General features: G+C 36.4%; 1 protein-coding gene across 1 annotated transcript in view; it reads right to left on the reverse strand.

Annotated features, from left to right (window-relative positions):
• LOC129261548 (uncharacterized) overlaps nt 1–25,231 on the reverse strand; it is a 42,321-nt gene extending 17,090 nt beyond the window's left edge. Inside the window, exons 1-12 of the mRNA XM_064099467.1 lie at nt 25,014–25,231; nt 24,215–24,244; nt 18,458–18,490; nt 17,494–17,529; nt 16,684–16,716; nt 12,994–13,029; nt 12,576–12,608; nt 9,513–9,548; nt 9,097–9,129; nt 5,621–5,656; nt 5,205–5,237; nt 3,186–3,221 (exon numbers count right to left, since the gene is read on the reverse strand). Coding sequence (XP_063955537.1) covers nt 3,186–3,221; nt 5,205–5,237; nt 5,621–5,656; nt 9,097–9,129; nt 9,513–9,548; nt 12,576–12,608; nt 12,994–13,029; nt 16,684–16,716; nt 17,494–17,529; nt 18,458–18,490; nt 24,215–24,244; nt 25,014–25,056 — 418 coding nt within the window. The 5' untranslated portion in view covers nt 25,057–25,231. The remainder of the gene's footprint in view (nt 1–3,185; nt 3,222–5,204; nt 5,238–5,620; nt 5,657–9,096; nt 9,130–9,512; nt 9,549–12,575; nt 12,609–12,993; nt 13,030–16,683; nt 16,717–17,493; nt 17,530–18,457; nt 18,491–24,214; nt 24,245–25,013) is intronic.

The raw sequence follows: 25,231 nt of genomic DNA on the forward strand, positions 1-25,231 counted from the left end.
AATTACGTTTTCACGTCGTCTACTCTGTAAACACACTGTGGATGTTTCCACAGCAAAAAGGTCAGGCGCGGTAGTAGACTTTTTTTTTTTTTTTTTTTTTTTGGGGGGGGGGCTATAATTTGGGGCCTTGAACAATTATCGACATAAGTTTATTCAATGCAATGAAAATGGCCTATTGTGGATGGCCTTATACCGATCAAGCAGCTAGTCCTCCTTCCCCTCCCATAGGCTACTCAATGTATACTCTTCCAGTTGGTGATATCATTCGAAATCACTGTATCAATTATCATTTTTATGCTGACGACACAATTATATGTTTCTTTTGATCTGAAGACCCCTGGAGCTCTCAATAATGCACTGGTTAAACTCCAGAATTGTATATCAGATATAAGAAAGTGGATGGTAGTGAATAAGCTAAAACTAAATGACAAAAAACTGATTTTTTTGTTGTTGTTGCGGCCTCTACTTATAACTTGCGCAATCTTCCACATGTTCAACTCGATGTTGATGGTACACTCATTAGACCATCAGAAAAAATACGAAACCTCGGTGTCATATTTGATTCCCGCATGTCAATGTCGTACCATATCTCTCATATCTGTAGCACAGTCACTTTTATTTCAGGAACATTTCTAGAATCAGAAGGTTCATTGACCAGTCTGCCTGTCACAATGCTGTTCGTTCATTGGTTCTGTCTCGTATCGATTATTGCAATGGGCTCCTTTCTACAATTCCCTCTAATAAATTAATCCGTATTCAACGACTACAAAATTGGGCAACACGATTAATTTTACAGGTTTCCCGAGATCATCCTTCCCAACCACTCTTTAATTCTCTTCACTGCCTTCCTTTTAAACAGAGAATTACGTTCAAATTACTCGTGATTGTCTACAAAACACTGAATAAACAGGCTCCACAGTATTTCAGTAACTGCTTGAATCTGTATACACCAACTATAGAGCACTAGGTCGGCCAGTGATCACCTTCGCCTCATATATTCATTAACTCGTATATAGATTAGCTGGTGACAGAACTTTTACGGTGTCGGCTTCATAAGTCCTGGAACGACCTGCCACTAATAATTAGACAGTCTCCAACATTAGCAATTTTCAAAAAGTCATTAAAAACTCATCTCTTTCGTACTTTGTAGTTTTTAAAAATATTACATTTAATTAATTCATTGTAAGCGCTTTGGGCCTAATGGGAAAAGCGCAGTACAAATAATAAGTAATAATAATAATAATATGAGCAATATTTTGTATCAATGTTATGCATAAGGGCCTGATGGGTGTTACAAATGTAGATAAGGACATTTAACGAAAGGGGGGGGGGCTAATTATCAGGAAAATGGGTCTGTGTTGTTACTCTCCCCGTACATGTTTTTAAAGACTTTGAACGTTAAATGTGTAATAGAACATGGGCGGAGATGAATATTGGGGATGCGGCAAACATATCGATTTGCCCTGCCCAATAATTAGAATGAAAGTAAAAGTAATGACAGAATGTTACACTTGAGTGAGCACTGTCCATTTTTGTAAAGCTCGCAGAAATCTGTTTGCGCAGAAATGCTCGTTTTCACGTTGTGTCAAGGGGAAAGGGCGAAATCAAACTTACCCTGCGAAACATTTCTCATACATTTCCCTTGCACTTTTAGTCAATTGAAATAAAGCGGATACATTCAAGCATTTTGTAACAATTTTGCCACCCAAATTGAAATTTCAACACTTAGTAAGCACAACCGTTACCCTTTTTGGATCTGAGGACATAACTGAATCTGAACAAAAGTTTATCTTAAACATCTCCAGCATTTTTTTACTAAGTTTTTATAATTGAAAGTGGGTTTACATTTCATTTTTCATTTAATACTTGTTACTCCACACTTCCCAAGTTTGACAATGATTAACAAAATGAAAATCAAGCCTAAGCCATTTCATGTAAATCACAGCTCAGTGTAAAGCAAATATCGTCACGATGGCCTCGGTGTGTGGGGGAGCGGTGTTGGGCGCAGTGAGCTCTTCGAAGTGTTTTGTGCAAGGAAACAGGTTAAAAGAGGTAAAAGATATCTTCAAATAAATTTTACTGGCTAAATTCCACGTGTTCTTCATGATTAAGGTCTACTTTTATTCGAATTACCATTTCAAAGTTCTACGCAAATCATTTTTCACTAACTTTTCAAAAGAAAGTGGTGCTCACTCAAGCGGAAATATTTTTCGACAGTTATATCGTCATTTGCTTAAATGGATCTGTACCAATGTTTAAATGTGGAAAAATCTTCAGGATATTACAAATGTAGGATTTTACAGGATTTTTTCTAAGTGTAAACTTTTTTTTGATACGCACTGTATAGGGATAGAGCCATTTTCTTTAAAAAAAAATATCCTAAACGATGACAAATTTCGGAGCGCTTTTGACAAAACACTGACAGGTTTAGAGTCAAAAATTTAATTTTATGGCGTTAGTATTGTGATATTCGTGGTGGATGAAATACATGTATATAGGGAGGTTGATTTTGATAGAAAAAAAGTTGCAAGGCTATATTGCAGGATATCATTGACTTCCTATACTCGCATTGGATGTTTTCTGAATTTAGGTGATATTTTGCGAGGGAGCGTTTAGCGACCGAGCGAGAAAATTTTCGAATTTGAGTAGTGAAAACTTCGATTTTCGAGTACTTACGACATGCATGGAATATTGCATTAATGAATACATATATAAGAATATAAGGCCTACATATTTACATTTTTTTCTTTGTGGTAAACTTTTTAAGGGAGCTTGAGCGATTTTTTAAATTTTTTTTTTTTTTTTTTGGGGGGGGGGGCTTCAGTCCCCAAAGCCCTCCCCCCTAAAACCGCACGTGGAAAAGGCATCTGAAGTCACAGTGCAAGATTGAGCTGTTTAACAGTTCACATTCAATTTATTAACTTACATGACATCAACATTGTTCCTTACTGTCTGGGAATGATAACTGAAGTATTTTTCTTTATTATGAAAGCAAAAGGAGACAAAATAATAAACATAAGAAATATACGATTTAAACAGAATTTCTGAATTTTTGGCTCCCCATAATTTTAGTACTGAGTTGGACCGTGGTCCAAATTAAACCTAACTTCAGAATACGGGCCATTGTGAACGCAATGTGAACATACTCAGTGTAAACACCTGCGTTCTTTATACAGCAAGCCTACCTGAAGTAGTGACAGCGGGAGCATGAGAGGTAACACCTGAAAAATAAACAACAAAAGGTATTTATTCACCTTAAAAACCCCTACATAATCATCATGTATGCTTTTTGTAATTTCCTTCAATAATGAGTCACCATTTCAGGCTTGGTAAAAACTTTTTTAGTCTGCTCTTGAATTCCTTGTCCTCTATATTAACCTATAAGCACATTAGTAATTTAATGATAACTAAATAAATAAATGGAATGCTACTGTATATTTTCGCTCGTAATGCGGATAAATACAATGAATATAGACATGTTAGAGGAAAATATATATACTTATTGTTTGTTATTAGTTATTCACCTATGAATGGGAATATAGGCTTTGTTAAGAGACTACCAGTTTTTCATTGAGGCATTGAGTATATGGGCGTAGTCTAGATAAATGATTACTTTAAGCAGATGTATAATTAACCTGGGAAGAAATATCAATGACTTTAGAACTATTTTGACTTAGGGAAGGTGGTAAATTTGATCAGGCGAAGAGAAATCTGAATAAATACAGATATATATAAATAAATGATATTTTTTAAATAAACCGGTCCAGATTTCCTTTTCTAATCACATAAACTGTTAAACAATGACAGAAATATATCCTATCCACTGGTAGTAAAGGCGTCAGTCACTAATCAGAGCAGCGACCGACCGATTAGTAACCTGCTCGGGCGCCGCTGGAATTTAGGAATCGCCCAGTGATTTTTGTAGAAGTCGAATGGGCTGTAAAAAGACTTATCGGTTGTATTGCCGAGCAGTGCCCTGTCGATTATTCAAGGCCAAATCTGGGTCATATCGTGGGAACTGTTCAGTTTGGCGTCCGAGCAGTGATCGGCTGACGTCCCACCGATTCCCTGGTGGTCTCCCATCGGCCACCGGCCTATTTTTAAGTAATGGCCAGGCCGACCTTGAATTCGCCGCGAGATCATCGACCGATCTCCGAGCGGCCAGCGGCCGGCGACCGGCCGATGACCGCTCGACAGCCTTTGATCCAACGAGTTCAATTTTTGAAAAGTGAGCAGGCGCCGCGCTAAGTCCTGAGCGGCGACCGAGCGATGCCCTCAAAACCAGTGGTGCCCAGACGAAATTGGCTAAAAACTCGCCGCCCGGTCGCCGAGCAGGCTAATTTTAGAGGTTGTGACTGTAGCCTTAATATTTCGACAATCTAATTGCATCTTTATTTTTATGTTTTTTTGCAGTCAATTTAACACACCAGGTTATGGAATATGTTTTACGCGCGTGATACCGGTAACGTCGACGTCGGTGTAATACACGTGAATGAAAATGGCCCACCCTGGAGTAGGTACTATATAACTTGACAGCTGGCATGTCTAATATTAGGCCGCCCCTATCCCTGACGCGGCGATTAATTAGTTTCAACCCCACAATAAAGCGAGGGAAGAGGAATACAGGCATACAGTCGTTTAAAGGAGAATGAAACCTTTGGAACAAGTAGGCTTGTGTGAAAACAGAAAAATCAAAGAAACAGATCAACAAAAGTTTGAGAAAAATCGGACAAATAATGAGAAAGTTATGAGCATTTGAACATTGCGATCACTAATGCAATGGAGATCCTCACATTGGCAATGCGACAAAGATGTGTGATGTCACTTGTGAACAACTCTCCCCATTACTTTTATCACATCTAACAGTAGATAATGTGTTCTTTCTATAGGAAGGCTTGTAATACAGATTTTTAAAGAATACATCATGAATAAGAGTTTGTATCACCATAAGAAAAAAGCAAAAAGAGACATTTTGGGGGTATTTCATAGTCCATCAAAGGGAAAGATGTTCACATGTGACATCACACATCCTTGTTGCATTGACAATGGGAGGATCACCATGGCATTAATGATTGCAATATTCAAATGCTCATTATTTGTCCGATTTTTCTCAAACTTTCTTTGTTCTTATTCTTTGATTTTTCTGTTTTGACACAATCCTACTTGTTCCAAAGGTTTCATTCGCCTTTAAGGTATACACTTACCTGAGGAAGAAGAACTCTTGGTAGTTGAAGAATCTAGTAAAAAAAAAGAGAAAAAAAAAACCGAGTGTTGATAAATTCAACATTTCTCTGACACTAAAAAATGAACCTCAAAATGTTCGGCTATCTACTGCATTGTTTTTCGATGATGTGACCAGATCTAGTTCGATAAAAGCTTCATTGGATAGCCGAAATCTTCAGGTTATTTTTTTTTTCAATGAGTTCAGCACAAAAGTGGAATTTCTGAATAATCTTCTACCAACACAAATGATCTTAAGTGACCGTAACAAAAAGGTGTTTAGATAAAGCTTCCATGAAAAACAACTACAACAGAAATGCTGCCAAGTCGTTATTTGTTGTATCAACCTCACTATGCGAACACATTGTGAACACTATTCATTATATTAGAGAAAGCCTACCTGAATTTGTGACAACGGGAGCATCTGATGTAACATCTGAAAAATAGACAATATAATAATAATGATGATAATAATAATAATATATATATATATATATATATATATTCACTATAAAGAACTACATAGTTGTCATGCATGCATGCCAGTAATTTTTTATTGCTGAGTCACATAAATCATTATTAGTGCTCAAAAGGATGGAAACCTACAACTCTTCAGGTTTTTTTTAGGTTTCTTTGTTTGGCTCTTACCGGACCAAAGGTGCTATGTCGGGATATGCTCTTACACATAATGTGAATGCACATAGAATTGAAAAGTTGCGCCTGTGGCAAAATAGTCCCAAAAGAGTGGATTCCCTCAATTCCAGCTTGCATGATAAAATATTGATGTCTCTTTGTCTATCTCTCACTGTAGTTGATTTGAAAAAATGCATGTCTTTACCTGGAAATATATACTTTAACTATCTGCTGCAGCCTCCATCAACGATGCGACCCAATCTAACCTCAAGGTTGCAATTAGGGAAAGTTGAGAATTTTCGAGGCAATTTTTGTCAATGTGTTGGGCACAAAAGTTGATGTTTTCAATATATTCTACTGACATATTTTCTTGATCGTGTTTAAGGCTAGCCATTAAGATAATAATATATTTACATAAAAATAGACATATACACTTCTACTTCGTTTTTTGTTGTATTTATTTCAAGAGCGAGAAGAGAGCTCCATTAACATTTTTGTCTGACAAGTTGTCAATCTGACAACCTTCCTTGATTTTGATTGGTTGAGAAGCACAGTTACTATGGTAACTGTCGGATAATATATACGACAAGTCCTTTCATGAAGCGTTAACTGTTCTTCAAACAAATTTTGACATTTTTACCTGAAGAATGGAAAACGATAAGTAGATACGTATATAACTAAATAATTGATGCGAGCGCGAGCTGAAAAATTCGAGATTTAAACGTAAAATGGGACACTCTATTCATATTTTGTAAATCATGAAAAGGATGAGTAATTGGAAATCTTCCAATATTAATAATGCGAGAAGTATATAACTAAACATTTGATGCGAGCGCGAAGCTCGAGCTGCAATATTCGAGATTTAAACCTAAAAATGGGACACTCTATTCATACTTTGTAAATCATGAAAAGGATGAGTAATTGGAAATCTTCCGATATTAATAATGCGAGAAGTATATAACTAAATAATTGATGCGAGCGCGAATCGCGAGCTGAAAAATTCGAAATTTAAACCTAAAAATGGGACACTCTATTCATACTGTGTATATCTTGAAAAGGATGAGTAATTGGAAATCTTCCAATATTAATAATGCGAGCGCGAGCAGATTTTTTTCGTTATTTTTACGTTTTGATCTGATAAAAAAAAGGATCTGTTAACGGCTGCCTGTTAGCCATGAAGACGTTACATATTTCAACTATCAAATAATGCGAGTGTGAAGCGCGAGCTGAACATTTTGACCTGAAGAATGGAAAACGTTAAATATATAATTAAATAAATGATGCGAGCGCGAAGCGCGAGCTGAAAAATTCGAGATTTAAACCTAAAAATGGGACACTCTATTCATATTTTGTAAATCATGAAAAGGATGAGTAAATCTTCCTATATCAATAATGCGAACGCAAAGCGGGAGCAGAATTTTTTAAATTTATTTTTATTATACGTTTTGATCTAATAAAAAAAGGATCTGTTAACGGCTGCTTGTTAGCCATTAAGACGTTACATATTTCAACTATCAAATAATGCGAGCGCGAAGCGCGAGATGAAAATTTTGACATTTTTACCTGAAGAATGGAAAACGATAAGTAAATAAATATATAACTAAATAATTGATGCGAGCGCGAAGCGCGAGCTGAAAAATTCGAGATTTAAACCTAAAATGGGACACTATTCATATTTTGTAAATCATTAAAAGGATGAGTAATTGGAAATCTTCCAATATTAATAATGCGAGAAGTATATAACTAAATAATTGAAGCGAACGCGAAGCGCGAGCTGAAAAATTCGAAATTTAATCCTAAAAATTGGACACTCTATTCATACTTTGTAAATCATGAAAAAAATGAGAAATTGGAAATCTTCCAATATTAATAATGCGTCAGTCACTAATCAGAGCAGCGACCGACCGATTAGTAACCTGCTCGGGCGCCGCTGGAATTTAGGAATCGCCCAGTGATTTTTGTAGAAGTCGAATGGGCTGTAAAAAGACTTATCGGTTGTATTGCCGAGCAGTGCCCTGTCGATTACTCAAGGCCAAATCTGGGTCATATCGTGGGAACTGTTCAGTTTGGCGTCCGAGCAGTGATCGGCTGACGTCCCACCGATTCCCTGGTGGTCTCCCATCGGCCACCGGCCTATTTTTAAGTAATGGCCAGGCCGACCTTGAATTCGCCGCGAGATCATCGACCGATCTCCGAGCGGCCAGCGGCCGGCGACCGGCCGATGACCGCTCGACAGCCTTTGATCCAACGAGTTCAATTTTTGAAAAGTGAGCAGGCGCCGCGCTAAGTCCTGAGCGGCGACCGAGCGATGCCCTCAAAACCAGTGGTGCCCAGACGAAATTGGCTAAAAACTCGCCGCCCGGTCGCCGAGCAGGCTAATTTTAGAGGTTGTGACTGTAGCCTTAATATTTCGACAATCTAATTGCATCTTTATTTTTATGTTTTTTTGCAGTCAATTTAACACACCAGGTTATGGAATATGTTTTACGCGCGTGATACCGGTAACGTCGACGTCGGTGTAATACACGTGAATGAAAATGGCCCACCCTGGAGTAGGTACTATATAACTTGACAGCTGGCATGTCTAATATTAGGCCGCCCCTATCCCTGACGCGGCGATTAATTAGTTTCAACCCCACAATAAAGCGAGGGAAGAGGAATACAGGCATACAGTCGTTTAAAGGAGAATGAAACCTTTGGAACAAGTAGGCTTGTGTGAAAACAGAAAAATCAAAGAAACAGATCAACAAAAGTTTGAGAAAAATCGGACAAATAATGAGAAAGTTATGAGCATTTGAACATTGCGATCACTAATGCAATGGAGATCCTCACATTGGCAATGCGACAAAGATGTGTGATGTCACTTGTGAACAACTCTCCCCATTACTTTTATCACATCTAACAGTAGATAATGTGTTCTTTCTATAGGAAGGCTTGTAATACAGATTTTTAAAGAATACATCATGAATAAGAGTTTGTATCACCATAAGAAAAAAGCAAAAAGAGACATTTTGGGGGTATTTCATAGTCCATCAAAGGGAAAGATGTTCACATGTGACATCACACATCCTTGTTGCATTGACAATGGGAGGATCACCATGGCATTAATGATTGCAATATTCAAATGCTCATTATTTGTCCGATTTTTCTCAAACTTTCTTTGTTCTTATTCTTTGATTTTTCTGTTTTGACACAATCCTACTTGTTCCAAAGGTTTCATTCGCCTTTAAGGTATACACTTACCTGAGGAAGAAGAACTCTTGGTAGTTGAAGAATCTAGTTAAAAAAAAGAGAAAAAAAAAACCGAGTGTTGATAAATTCAACATTTCTCTGACACTAAAAAATGAACCTCAAAATGTTCGGCTATCTACTGCATTGTTTTTCGATGATGTGACCAGATCTAGTTCGATAAAAGCTTCATTGGATAGCCGAAATCTTCAGGTTATTTTTTTTTTCAATGAGTTCAGCACAAAAGTGGAATTTCTGAATAATCTTCTACCAACACAAATGATCTTAAGTGACCGTAACAAAAAGGTGTTTAGATAAAGCTTCCATGAAAAACAACTACAACAGAAATGCTGCCAAGTCGTTATTTGTTGTATCAACCTCACTATGCGAACACATTGTGAACACTATTCATTATATTAGAGAAAGCCTACCTGAATTTGTGACAACGGGAGCATCTGATGTAACATCTGAAAAATAGACAATATAATAATAATGATGATAATAATAATAATATATATATATATATATATATATTCACTATAAAGAACTACATAGTTGTCATGCATGCATGCCAGTAATTTTTTATTGCTGAGTCACATAAATCATTATTAGTGCTCAAAAGGATGGAAACCTACAACTCTTCAGGTTTTTTTTAGGTTTCTTTGTTTGGCTCTTACCGGACCAAAGGTGCTATGTCGGGATATGCTCTTACACATAATGTGAATGCACATAGAATTGAAAAGTTGCGCCTGTGGCAAAATAGTCCCAAAAGAGTGGATTCCCTCAATTCCAGCTTGCATGATAAAATATTGATGTCTCTTTGTCTATCTCTCACTGTAGTTGATTTGAAAAAAATGCATGTCTTTACCTGGAAATATATACTTTAACTATCTGCTGCAGCCTCCATCAACGATGCGACCCAATCTAACCTCAAGGTTGCAATTAGGGAAAGTTGAGAATTTTCGAGGCAATTTTTGTCAATGTGTTGGGCACAAAAGTTGATGTTTTCAATATATTCTACTGACATATTTTCTTGATCGTGTTTAAGGCTAGCCATTAAGATAATAATATATTTACATAAAAATAGACATATACACTTCTACTTCGTTTTTTGTTGTATTTATTTCAAGAGCGAGAAGAGAGCTCCATTAACATTTTTGTCTGACAAGTTGTCAATCTGACAACCTTCCTTGATTTTGATTGGTTGAGAAGCACAGTTACTATGGTAACTGTCGGATAATATATACGACAAGTCCTTTCATGAAGCGTTAACTGTTCTTCAAACAAATTTTGACATTTTTACCTGAAGAATGGAAAACGATAAGTAGATACGTATATAACTAAATAATTGATGCGAGCGCGAGCTGAAAAATTCGAGATTTAAACGTAAAATGGGACACTCTATTCATATTTTGTAAATCATGAAAAGGATGAGTAATTGGAAATCTTCCAATATTAATAATGCGAGAAGTATATAACTAAACATTTGATGCGAGCGCGAAGCTCGAGCTGCAATATTCGAGATTTAAACCTAAAAATGGGACACTCTATTCATACTTTGTAAATCATGAAAAGGATGAGTAATTGGAAATCTTCCGATATTAATAATGCGAGAAGTATATAACTAAATAATTGATGCGAGCGCGAATCGCGAGCTGAAAAATTCGAAATTTAAACCTAAAAATGGGACACTCTATTCATACTGTGTATATCTTGAAAAGGATGAGTAATTGGAAATCTTCCAATATTAATAATGCGAGCGCGAGCAGATTTTTTTCGTTATTTTTACGTTTTGATCTGATAAAAAAAAGGATCTGTTAACGGCTGCCTGTTAGCCATGAAGACGTTACATATTTCAACTATCAAATAATGCGAGCGCGAAGCGCGAGCTGAACATTTTGACCTGAAGAATGGAAAACGTTAAATATATAATTAAATAAATGATGCGAGCGCGAAGCGCGAGCTGAAAAATTCGAGATTTAAACCTAAAAATGGGACACTCTATTCATATTTTGTAAATCATGAAAAGGATGAGTAAATCTTCCTATATCAATAATGCGAACGCAAAGCGGGAGCAGAAATTTTAAATTTATTTTTATTATACGTTTTGATCTAATAAAAAAAAGGATCTGTTAACGGCTGCTTGTTAGCCATTAAGACGTTACATATTTCAACTATCAAATAATGCGAGCGCGAAGCGCGAGATGAAAATTTTGACATTTTTACCTGAAGAATGGAAAACGATAAGTAAATAAATATATAACTAAATAATTGATGCGAGCGCGAAGCGCGAGCTGAAAAATTCGAGATTTAAACCTAAAATGGGACACTATTCATATTTTGTAAATCATTAAAAGGATGAGTAATTGGAAATCTTCCAATATTAATAATGCGAGAAGTATATAACTAAATAATTGAAGCGAACGCGAAGCGCGAGCTGAAAAATTCGAAATTTAATCCTAAAAATTGGACACTCTATTCATACTTTGTAAATCATGAAAAAAATGAGAAATTGGAAATCTTCCAATATTAATAATGCGAGCGCGAGCAGATTTTTTTCGTTATTTTTACGTTTTGATCGGATAAAAAAAGGATCTGTTAACGGCTGCTTGTTAGCCATGAAGACGTTACATAACTATCAAATAATGCGAGCGCGAAGCGCGAGCTGAAAATTTTGACATTTTACCTGAAGAATGGAAAACGATAAATATATAACTAAATAATTGATGCGAGCGCAAAGCACGAGCTGAAAAATTCGAGATTTAAACTTAAAAATGGGACACTATATTCATATTTTGTAAATCATGAAAAGGATGAGTAAATCTTCCTATATTAATAATGCGAGCGCAAAGCGGGAGCAGAATTTCCGGCCGATGACCGCTCGACAGCCTTTGATCCAACGAGTTCAATTTTTGAAAAGTGAGCAGGCGCCGCGCTATTAAAGTCCTGAGCGGCGACCGAGCGATGCCCTCAAAACCAATGGTGCCCAGACGGCAGCCACTCGGTGCCCGGGCGAAATTGGCTAAAAACTCGCCGCCCGGTCGCCGAGCAGGCTAATTTTAGAGGTTGTAACTGTAGCCTTTATAATATTTCGACAATCTAATTGCATCTTTATTTTTATGGGTTTTTTTGCAGTCAATTTAACACACCAGGTTATGGAATATGTTTTACGCGCGTGATACCGGTAACGTCGACGTCGGTGTCATACACGTGAATGAAAATGGCCCACCCTTGGGCCTGTTGCATAAAACTTTTTACCTGAGAAAACTCAGGTATTTTTTACCTGAGTTTTTGCCCTGTGTTAAACTCAATGGCAGAAATCAGACTAACCTTAGTTTTTTATGCAACAGGCTGCTGGAGTAGGTACTATATAACTTGACAGCTGGCATGTCTAATATTAGGCCGCCCCTATTCCTGACGCGGCGATTAATTAGTTTCAACCCCACAATAAAGCGAGGGAAGAGGAATACAGGCATACAGTCGTATACACTTACCTGGAGAAGAAAAACTCTTGGTAGTTGAAGAATCTAGTATAAAAAAAAAGAGAAAAAAAACCCCGAGTGTTGATAAATTAAACATTTTTCTGACACTAAAAAAATGAACCTCGAAATTTTCGGCTATCTACTGCATTCTTTTTCGATGATGTGACCAGATCTAGTTCGATAAAAGCTTCATTGGATAGCCGAAATCTTCAGGTTATTTTTTTTTCAATGAGTTCAGCACAAAAGTGGAATTTCTGAATAATCTTCTACCAACACAAATGATCTTAAGTGACCGTAACAAAAAGGTGTTTAAATAAAGCTTCCATGAAAAACAACTACAACAGAAATGCTGCCAAGTCGTTATTTGTTGTATCAACCTCACTATGCGAACACATTGTGAACACTATTCATTATATTAGAGAAAGCCTACCTGAATTTGTGACAACGGGAGCATCTGATGTAACATCTGAAAAATAGACAATATAATAATAATGATGATAATAATAATAATATATATATATATATAAATATATTCACTATAAAGAACTACATAGTTGTCTTGCATGCATGCCAGTAATTTTTTATTGCTGAGTCACATAAATCATTAGTGCTCAAAAGGATGGAAACCTACAACTCTTCAGGTTTTTTTTAGGTTTCTTTGTTTGGCTCTTACTGAACCAAATGTGCTATGTCGGGATATGCTCTTACACATAATGTGAATGCACATATAATTGAAAAGTTGCGCCTGTGGCAAAATAGTCCCAAAAGAGTGGATTCCCTCAATTCCAGCTTGCATGATAAAATATTGATGTCTCTTTGTCTATCTCTCACTGTAGTTGATTTGAAAAAATGCATGCCTTTACCTGGAAATATATACTTTAACTATCTACTGCAGCCTTCATCAACGATGCGAACCAATCTAACCTCGAGGTTGCATTTAGGGAAAGTTGAGAATTTTCGAGGCAATTTTTGTCAATGTGTTGAGCACAAAAGTTGATGTTTTCAATATATTCTACTGACACATTTTCTTGATCGTGTTTAAGGCTAGCCATTAAGATAATAATATATTTATATAAAAATAGACATATACGCTGCTACTTCTTTTTTTGTTGTATTTATTTCAAGAGCATGAAGAGATAGCGAAGAATATCCTGGATACAGAAAAAAGCTCCATTAACATTTTTGTCTGACAAGTTGTCAATCTGACGACCTTCCTCGATTTTGATTGGTTGAGAAGCACAGTTACTATATGGTAACTGTCGGATAAAATATACGACAAGTCCTTTTATGAAGCGTTAACTGTTCTTCAAACAAATTTTGACATTTTTACCTGAAGAATGGAAAATGATAAGTAGATACGTATATAACTAAATAATTGATGCGAGCGCGAGCTGAACAATTCGAGATTTAAACGTAAAATGTGACACTCTATTCATATTTTGTAAATCATGAAAAGGATGAGTAATTGGAAATCTTCCAATATTAATAATGCGAGAAGTATATAACTAAACAATTGATGCGAGCGCGAAGCGCGAGCTGCAAAATTCGAGATTTAAGCCTAAAAATGGGACACTCTATTCATACTTTGTAAATCATGAAAAGGATGAGTAATTGGAAATCTTCCAATATTAATAATGCGAGCGCGAGCAGATTTTTTATCTTTATTTTTACGTTTTGATCTGATAAAAAAAAAAGATCTTTTAACGGCTTCTTGTTAGCCATAAAGACGTTACATATTTTAACTATCAAATAATGCAAAGCGCAAGCTGAAAATTTTGACATTTTTACCTGAAAAATGGAAAACGTTAAATATATAATTAAATAATTAGGATCTTTTAACGGCTGCTTGTTAGCCATTAAGACGTTACATATTTCAACTATCAAATAATGCGAGCGCGAAGCGCGAGCTGAAAATTTTGACATTTTTACCTGAAGAATGGAAAACGATAAGTAGATAAATATATAACTTAATAATTGATGCGAGCCCGTAGCGCGAGTTTAAAATTTCGAGATTTAAACCAAAATGGGACACTATTCATATTTTGTAAATCATGAAAAGGATGAGTAATTGGAAATCTTCCAATATTAATAATGCGAGAAATATATAACTAAATAATTGATGCGAGCGCGAAGCGCGAGCTGAAAAATTCGAAATTTAAACCTTAAATTTGGACACTCTATTCATACTTTGTAAATCATGAAAAGGATGAGAAATTGGAAATCTTCGAATATTAATAATGCGAGCGCGAACAGATTTTTTCGTTATTTTTACGTTTTGATCTGATAAAAAAAAAGGGTTAACGGCTGCTTGTTAGCCATGAAGACGTTACATATTTTAACTATCAAATAATGCGAGCGCGAAGCGTGAGCTGAAAATTTTGACCTGAAGAATGGAAAACGATAAATATATAACTAAATAATTGATGCGAGCGCGAAGCGCGAGCTGAAAAATTCGAGATTTAAACCTAACAATGGGACACTATATTTATATTTTGTAAATCATGAAAAGGATGAGTATAAAATCTTCCTATATTAATAATGCGAGCGCAAAGCGGGAGCAGAATTTCATTATTATTACTTTGAGATTTGACATAGGACCGGGACATTCTTTGAGGACATTATGTCATCATATGAAAATGATGACAATCTTCCTAAGCATGACAGCGCGAAATCTGTTAATATTATGGTCTGTAAACTGGACATTATTTTAAAACACTTTTGTAATATTATGAATAAGATGCACGATATAATATCTTCCAACATTCAATGCGAGCGGTAATCGCGAGCCGTAATTTTTGATAAACTGGGGATTTTATCACCAATCAAAATGCGAGCGTGCAGGGCTAGCTGATACGTTTTGACATTCTGACCTGAATAGGGATATTTTGATAACTTAAAGGAATACAGGAAAACAATAGGTACCTGACAAATCAAATTCTGCGAGCGCGCAGCGCAAGCAGAAAATGTTAATATTCAGACCATAAAACATAATTTTTTACAAAGAACTTTTTAAAAATCAATTTGTAAAGCAAACAAAATAATGAAAGTGCAATTTCTGAGCTGAAATACGTTTTGTATTTTGACTTCAAAATTTGATATTTTAAGCTCCATATTGAGCAAGATATGTAAATCACCTAAAAGGCAATGCGAGCGCGAAGCGTGAGCGAAATTTTTTTTCCCGACATGAACGATTTTTAAAATCATTTTCCAAGTCTTCCCCCATCTTATTTTATTTACTCGTCTTCCTCCTCTTATGTTTCTTCTTTTTTTCTCCTCTCTTTTCCCTTTTTTTTTCTTTTTTTTGCTCCGCCAATAGGGGGGGGGGGGCCCTCGGCAACCCCTGGATCCGCCTATGCACCTCAATGTGTTCTGACAAAATACTCAGTGCTCAAATGGATGGAAATTTACAACTCCTCATGGGTTTTTTGTGTGTGATTTCTTTGTTTAGTTCTTATTGCGCCAATGTCAGGAAAAAATGTTACACATAATCTGAATGCAAATTTAATTGGAAAGCAGCGCCAAATAAGCGAGGAATGAAATATGGCAAAATAGTCAAAAGCTAAAGATTTCATCAATCCAGCTTGCAAGAAATGATAGATATTTCTCTATCTCTATCCCCCACTGCAGTTGTTCTGAAAATATATATGAATTTATTTCAACTACCCACTGCAGCCTTTGTCAACGATGTGGAGAAATCTAGCCTCATAAAGGCTTCATTAAGGAAAGGAAGAAGTTTCGAGAACGTTTTGAGCACAAAAGTTGAATTTCTCAATATCTTCTATACCAACACAGAGGGTCGCAACATTTAGAGCGTTTTCAACCATCACATTACAAAGAAAAAGCGACAACAACGACAACAACATACACGCAGCTTTTTCATTATTTGTTAACTTGTATTACACAGGAGAGTGTTTCATCAACATTATTTTGCCGGATGAAAAAGTGACCGATCCGACAACTCTCCTTGATTTTGATTGATTGGAAGGCACAGCGCCTTTGGTAATTGTCGTGTAAAACAAGACCTATTGGATGAAAACAACCGACAGGTCCTTTTATGAAATGTAAAATCATCTTAAAGAATAGTACGAGGGAAGGAGAGTACAGGCGTACATGCACTTACGTGAGGAAGAAGAACTCACGGTAGCTGAAGAATCTAAACAAGAAAGAAAACGAGTGTTGATAAATATTATTGAACAATTTTGTTATGAAAATAAAAAATATCCGTTACCTAAAATAATCATTTAGGCTATGCACTGCAGCCTTTATCAACCATGTAGCCCAATCTAGCCTCATGGAAGCTGTAATGTGAGAAAGCGAGAAATTTCGAGTGTTTTTTTTATCCGTTTAGGATGCACAAAAGTTGAATTTCTCATTACTCTCTAAATATGTTATAACGTCTTTGCCCTCTACCAATGCAGATGAACTTGCATACTCGTGTTTAAATCAAGCAACCAAGAAAAAAATAACAGTAGAAATGCTGCTAATTCATTGTTTGTTGTATTAACCTCAAGAGGTGGTGGAGAATATAATATAATAAAGAAAAGCAATTCCATCAACATTTGCCGTAAGACATGTTGTCAATCTGTCAGCTTTTCTTGATTTTTATTGGTTGAGAAGCACAGTTTCTACGGAAACTCTCGAATAAAAGAAAATCTGATTGATAAACATCTAAACAACAGACAAGTCATTTCATGAAAATGTAAAATCATATTCGAACCATTAAGTTTTAGCAATGAAATAGCGTGAAATCCCATTTTCATTTCGTCCACTCTGTGAACACACAGTGAACAACCACACTGTGGAGTGTCCACAGCGCACAGTGCTTGATTTGAGTTGTTTAACAGTTTAAATCACATAATATGCAGACACACTGTGAACGCATGACTGTGAAAACTCAGTGAACACATTATACATTAGGGCAAGCCTATACCTAAAGTGGTGGCAGCGGGATCATCAGAGCTAACATCTGAAAAAATAATAGGCAAAAAAAAATCGTTTACGTTCATGAACTACATTACTTTTGTCATTTATTTATTGCTCTTTCATAATTCCCTTCAATGTGTATAAAATAACAATTATTCAGTGCAACTAATTGATGGTAGCCCTCAAATCCTCACTATGTTCTGTGATTTCTTGGTTTAGCTTTTATTGGGCAAAAATTGCTATGTCTGAAAAATATGTTACACATCATCTGAATACAGAAGTTGCACCAAAAATAAGCGGGAAATAAAATATGATAAAAGCTGTATAGTCCAGAGCTGCAAATTTCAACAATTTCGGCTTGCACGAAAATATGTATTTTGGTATTTCTCCATCTCTATCTCTCACGGTCGTTGGAGAATCTAATGTAAAAAAAACTAACAAAACGAATGTTGAGAAATTCAACATTTTGTTCTGAAAATAGAAAAAAAAAACACGTAAATACCTAAAAGATATACTTTCGACTATCCACTGCAGCTTTTATCAATACAATCTTTCCTTTAATATAAGGGCTGTAAAGCGTTGCCATAAATGTGTACGTTAATTATTTTCAGTGTGATGAGCACGAATAAAAAAATTTGAGCGTTTTAAACATCACACTACCAAGGAAAAAGCAACAACAGAAATGCTGCTATTTCATTATTTGTTGTATTAATCTCAAGAGATGATAAAAATATCATAAAATACACAAGAGAGCGTTTCATCAACATTTGCCGTAGAACAAGTTATTGATCTGACAATTCTCATTGATTTTGATTTGTTGAGAATCACAGTTTGTATGATAACTGATTAACATAACCTCTTGGATGAAAACAACCGACAATTCCGTTTATGAAATGTAAAATCATCTTAAATAATAATACGAGGGAAGTACAGGGAGTACAGGAGTACATTGGTTTATGGCATACACTTACCTGAGGAAGAAGAACTCACGGTAGCTGAAGGATCTAAAGAAAGAAATAACAAAACGGGTGTTGATAAATTCAACATTTCTTCTGAAAATAGACAATAATATGCTTATACATGACAACTATTCATTTTAAGTAGTTGTATATAGCCTTGCATAACCTAAAATAAAACACTGACTGCTGGCTTCACACATAGGCAGTCATTGTATTCATGGGATAATATTAACTTATTTAATTCACGGCTAAGTCGCTTCGTTACCTGAGCGGGATTTGTAAAAAGTATAGAGTGCGTATCAAAAAAGTTTACACTTTGAGAAAGCCCTGGGAATTAAAAAATATACATGTGGGTAATTTTTTTCACATATAATTTTGGGCTTGGGTCTCATCTATCCAACGAAAGTAAAAGCTTTGAGTGAGCACTGTCCATTTTTGTAAAGCTCGCAGAAATCTGTTTGCGCAGAAATGCTCGTTTTCACGCTGTGTCAAGGGGAAAGGGTGAAATCAAACTTACCCTGCGAAACATTTCTCATACATTTCCCTTGCACTTTTAGTCAATTGAAAGAAAACGGATACATTCAAGCATTTTGTAACAATTTTGTCACCCAAATTTAAATTTCAACACTTAGTAAGCACATTCTTTACCCCTTTTGTGCCAGCTAGATCTGAGGACATAACTGAATCTGAACAAAAGTTTATACCAGACATCTCCAGCAATTTTTCGCTAAGTTGTTATCATTTAAAGTGGGTTTACATTTCATTTTTGTCTCACCTGCATAGCAGAGTGAGACTATAGGCGCCGCTTTTCCGACGGCGACGGCGGCGGCGGCGGCGGCGGCGACGGCGGCGTCAACACCAAATCTTAACCTGAGGTTAAGTTTTTGAAATGACAGCATAACTTAGAAAGTATATGAACCTAGTTCATGAAACTTGGCCATAAGGTTAATCAAGTATTACTGAACATCCTGCCTGAGTTTCATGTCACATGACCAAGGTCAAAGGTCATTTAGGGTCAATGAACTTAGACCATGTTGGGGGAATCAACATCAAAATCTTAACCTAAGGTTAAGTTTTTGAAATGTCATCATAACTTATAAAATATATGGACCTAGTTCATGAAACTTATACATAAGGTTAATCAAGTATCACTGAACATCCTGCATGAGTTTCACATCACATGACCAAGGTCAAAGGTCATTTAGGGTCAATGAACTTTGGCCGGATTGGGGGTATCTGTTGAATTACCATCATAACTTTGAAAGTTTATGGATCTGATTCATGAAACTTGGACATAATAGTAATCAAGTATTACTGAACATCCTGTGCAAGTTTCAGGTCACATGATCAAGGTCAAAGGTCATTTAGGGTCAATGAACTTTGGCCAAATTGGGGTATTTGTTGAATTACAGCCATAAATTTGAAAGTGTGTTGGTCTAGTTCATAAAACTTGGACATAATAGTAATCAAGTATCACTGAACATCCTGTGCGAGTTTCAGGTCACATGATCAAGGTCAAAGAACTTTGGCCACGTTGGGGGTATTTGTTGAATTGCCATCATATCTCTATAAGTGTATTGGTCTATTTCATAAAACGTGGAAATAAGAGTAACCAAGTATCACTGAACATCTTGTGCGAGTTATAGTAGTTTTCAAAATCAGCACTGCTGCTATATTGAATCGCGTGATGCAGGTGAGACGGCCAGAGGCATTCCACTTGTTTCATTTAATACTTGTTTCTCCACACTTTTTCAAGCTTGATAATGATTAACAAAATGAAAATCAAGCCTAAGCCATTTCATGTAAATCACAGCTCAGTGTAAAGTACATCGGCGGATCCAGGGGGGTGGCGCAGGGGGCGCGCGCCCCCCCTAATATTTGAGCGGCGCCGCTCAAAAAAAGTAAAAGAAAGAAAAGGCGCCGCTTGAAAAAATAAAAATAAAGGAAAGAAAAGAAAACTACCTTTTTTTCCAACAACTTCGCCGGTATAGCAGTGCGCTGCCTGCATATAACTGGTGCCAATGAAAAATAATCAGCGCCACCTAAATCTAAATCGGCGCCGGACAAGAATAATCAGCGCTATTTGGTTATAAATCGGCGCCAGTCAAGAAAAAATGACACTGCCAGAGTCTTAACCGGCGCCAATCAAGGATAATCAGCGCCACCTAAATCTAAATCGGCGCTGGACAAGAATAATCGGCGCCATTCGGTTATAAATCGGCGCCGGTAAAGAAAAATCGACGCTGCCTGAGTTCTTAACCGGCGCCGATCAAGGATAATCAGCGCCACCTAAATTTAAATCGGGGCCGGACAAGAATAATCAGCGCCATCTGGTTATAAATCGGCGCTGCCAGAGGCTTAACCGGCGCAGATCAAGAATAATCAGCTCCACATCTAAATCGGCGCCGGGCAAGAATAATCAGCGCTATTTGGTTATAAATCGGCGCCAGTCAAGAAAAAAAATCGGCATTGCCAGAGTCTTAACCGGCGCCAATCAAGGATAATCAGCGCCACCTAAATCTAAATAGGCGCCGGACAAGAATAATCGGCGCCATCTGGTTATAAATCGGCGCCGGTAAAGAAAAATCGACGCTGCCTGAGTTCTTAACCGGTGCCGATCAAGAATAATCAGCTCCACCTAAATCCAAATCGGCGCCAGTCAAGAATAATCGGCGCCTCCTGGTTCTTAATCGGCGCCAGTCAATTATGAATTGCCGCTGCCTGAATCTTACGTGACGTCTGTAAAATTAATCAGCACTACTTGTTTAAATCGGCGCCGGTCAAGGCAAATCGGCACTGCCTTTGTCTTAACCGGCGCCACCTAAATTTAAATCGGCGCCGGTCAAGAATGATCAGCGTCCCCTGGTTCCACTAAATAGGCGCCGGTAGAATAATGAAGAAGGGCCTATTGCCAACCAAATCTAGATCGGCACCGGTCAAGAATGATCAACGGCACCTAGCTGGTTATACATTTTATTGTTGAATGGTCATAACGAATAACAAAGCTTATCGCATGCCCTTACAGAGTGGGCTGGGGCGGGACAGTTGCCCACAGATGTCATGAAATCTTTAATTTGTTATTTTAAGAAATCCCAGAATCATACAAAAGTGTAGAGCAAATCGTTTATTTTTTTATCTTATTTTCCAATGCTTTAGTAAAAAAAGGTCAGTCACTTTTCTTCTTTACACATTCCACATTGTGCCACCTCTTTAGTGTAAGACAGCTACTCAAGTGTTTTATGAAGATGATTCGATATTTTAGTCCAAAACGTTGCTTATACCGGGAGTGTATAATTACGCAACCATGCAGACGTATATTCGTTAGACCTTAAACCACTAAATATAATTTTCATAAGCATTATATCCAGTTTCATCAAAGTAATTAGATAAAAATTACTCATCATTACAAATTGCATTAGATTTAGTGAAAAGCATCACAATAATTCTGTATAAAGGCCTAAACATCATGTACATGAAAATTGAATGATAACATATAAACCTGGATTGGTGAGGTATTACAAATGATTCATGATGACTTGTAGTATCATTGTATATGCAGTGGCGTCCATCCGGGATCCGGGGGGGGGGGACAGGGGGCGATCGCCCCACCAATGAAAATATTGGGTTTGGGGGGCAAACATATCGTTTTGCCCTCCCCCAATAGTTCCGCATGTGCAAAAATAAAATAAGATGGTAATGTTACACAGAAATCAGCAAGTGAGATAGAGCTACACAACTCGTTCTTTATTTAAAATCGTGCAAATTGTCCGCTTTTCAGATTGGAATATAAAAATTTTCAGCTCGCGCTTCGCGCTCGCATCATTTCTGTAGCAAAACCCCATACTTTTTATGATTAAATATATGTGAATAGAATGTCCCGTTTTCAGTTCTAATCAAAAGAACTCCCGCTTCGATTTGCAATAATCTTTTGTTGGATATAATCTTGTTCTCTATTAAAAACGTCCATTTAACTGTCATTTTTTCAGATCGAAATATCAAAATTTGAAGCTCGCGCTTCGCGCTCGCATCTACCATCTTAATCATTGGTACCAAAATGCTTAGAATATAAACCTTTCTGGTCAGAGTATAAAGAAATTTTAGCTCGCCCTCGGCACTCGCCTTATATGTGTAGTGAGATATGTATCCTCCTTATGAGTTACTACAAACAGTCCTAAACAGGCACCTTTTTCCTTTTTTCAGGTCAGTATACTATAAAAAATTTCAGCTCGCGCTTCGCACTCGCATTAATTTGTTGGTGAGATGTGTGTCTCTATCTCATGAGTCATATAGATATATATGTATATACATGTATATATATATATTTATATATATATATGTATATATTTATACACCTTTTTTCAACATTTTCTTTTATGGCGCCGGTGAAGTGCAAAAATTTGTGCGCCGCTCGGCAGTGCGCCCCCCCTTTCGCAAAAAGCTGGATCCGCCTATGAAGTAAATATCGTCACGATTGCCTCGGTGTGTGGGGGAGTGGGGTGGGGTGCAATGCACCCTTTGAAGTGTTTTGGGCAAGGAAACAAGTCAAAAAGGGAAATATTTCTTCGAATCAATTTTACTAGCTAAATTCCACGAGTTCTTCATGATTAAGGTCTACTTTTATTCGCATAAATATTTCAAAGTTCTGCGCAAATAATTTTTCACTAACTTTTCATAAAAAAGTGGTGCTCACTCAAGCGGAAATATTTTTCGACAGTTATATCGTCATTTGCTTAAATGGATCTGTACCAATGTTAAGATGTGTAAATATCTTCAGGATGTTACAAATGTATAATTTTACAGGATTTTTTTCTAATTGTAAACTTTTTAATACACACTTTAGTAATACTGGTCCCGTGGTCTCTTAAGTATTTCTTATTCCGAAGAAAGATGAATTACATCCGAGGTTTCCTATCATTAATTGAATTCTCTTATAATAATACTACAAATCAACATTTTTTGAGAAGTTTTAGTTTTAATTTCCTTTTCCATACATAAATCTAATATTTGTATACGATTGCACTTTTTGTGATGTCGAACGTGGGTATGTGTTGTATATTAAAATTTCGAATAAAGTATTCATCTATTACCAGGACCATAATCAATCTTGATTAATCATCATAAATTGTATCATTTTGATGTTTTTAATTTTATTTTTTAGAAATCGTATTATAAATTTCATCCTTTGGAATATAAAACTTGAAAACTGCATTAACAATTTTATACTTTATCTTTGAAATAATATGGATTGGCCTTCTACCAGGAAGTGTAGACCAGCTATCAATGACAACTTTAAAAAATGCCCTTACTAAACATGCTAAAGACCCAATAATTTACAAAAACTAGACCACACTCCCCGGCACACCTCCAGTTAAAACTCATCTTGGAGTATTTCGTAGGAACATCATACCTTGCAAGTATACCAAGTATCTATTATTACAATGCGGTATCTAGTTAATGCAAATACAATTTAGTTGACTATGTAGTAAACTATTGTATAAATGGATGTTTCATTTTGTTTATGTTGATGACGACGACGATGAGGATGACGATGATGATGACGATGATGATGATAATGATGTTGTTGATGATGACGACGACGATGATGATGGTGATGATGATGATGACGATAACAATAATAATAACATTATAATGAAGAAATAATACCCTATTTTACAGAACACAATGTCATACACCTTGTAAAGGTTACCGACGAATTCGATAACATTCGCACAGGTTTATACGAATAAAAACAAACGAATATTCACTTACCCGTTGTTTGAGCACAGATTATGCCAGTCACTTTATTTGGATTAAAAATAATAAAAGAAAATGCAAATTTCGGTTTTAACAATCAAGGATATAATCTTGATGCACAAAAAACGTAAATTTCAATTTACTCTTCTTTAAAGAGAAAAAAAGGAGGGGGATAATAACCCCTTTCATAAACCCAATAAAACAATTAGCCGCCTAAGAGTAATGCGGATAATTCAATAAAAATTGCGTTCACAAACTCCGAAAATTATCCGCATTATTTTTACGAGCGCCCGTCCTGAAAAAGGCGGATAATCGTCATGACAACTGGACACGCCCCCTCCGATGCGGTTGTGTTGGAAAAGGGTGACCTTGTGACCGCACCATGGCAATTATCCGCATTATTTGGAAATACGTTCATAAACTCAAAATGTTGTCCCGATGCCGCTATTATGCGGATAATAGCAGCATCAGAATAATGCGGATAACTCTTGTCCTCCTCTGATTTTACGACCAAATTATGCTGCTATTAGCCGCATAATTCGGTTTTATTGGGTTTATGAATGTTCGTGCAGAAGCAGGATGTCCCAGTGTTTTACGATCAAATTTTCGTCATGTACTCTTGTAATTTCGACCTCAAAATATTATGAATTTAAAACGAGTAATCTCTATAAGAGGAATGTAATCAACAGAAGAAGTAGAATGAGAAGAAGACGAAGAAGAAGAAGAAGAAGAAGAATAAAAGAATGAGAAGAGGGAAAGATTGACTCAAGCGATGTGTTTATTAAAGTACAAGTAAATGTATTTAAACACTCACCACATATGACGCATAGAATCTGTAAGTATTTCTTGGACAACATTCTTTCTGCTTTTGAATTTCTCTCTAAAATAGATATCAAATGCTTCCTCTGGAACCGAATACTATTCGAACAAATAATCTTACAAACTTGAAAGTACTTATTAATATTAGTACCTATGCTGGCAAGAATTGAGTAGACTGACTCTGACCTATTGCCATTGGATGATAGTAGTTAT

The sequence above is a fragment of the Lytechinus pictus genome, chromosome 5 (assembly GCF_037042905.1).
Source record: "Lytechinus pictus isolate F3 Inbred chromosome 5, Lp3.0, whole genome shotgun sequence".
Classification (NCBI taxonomy): Eukaryota; Metazoa; Echinodermata; class Echinoidea; order Temnopleuroida; family Toxopneustidae; genus Lytechinus; species Lytechinus pictus.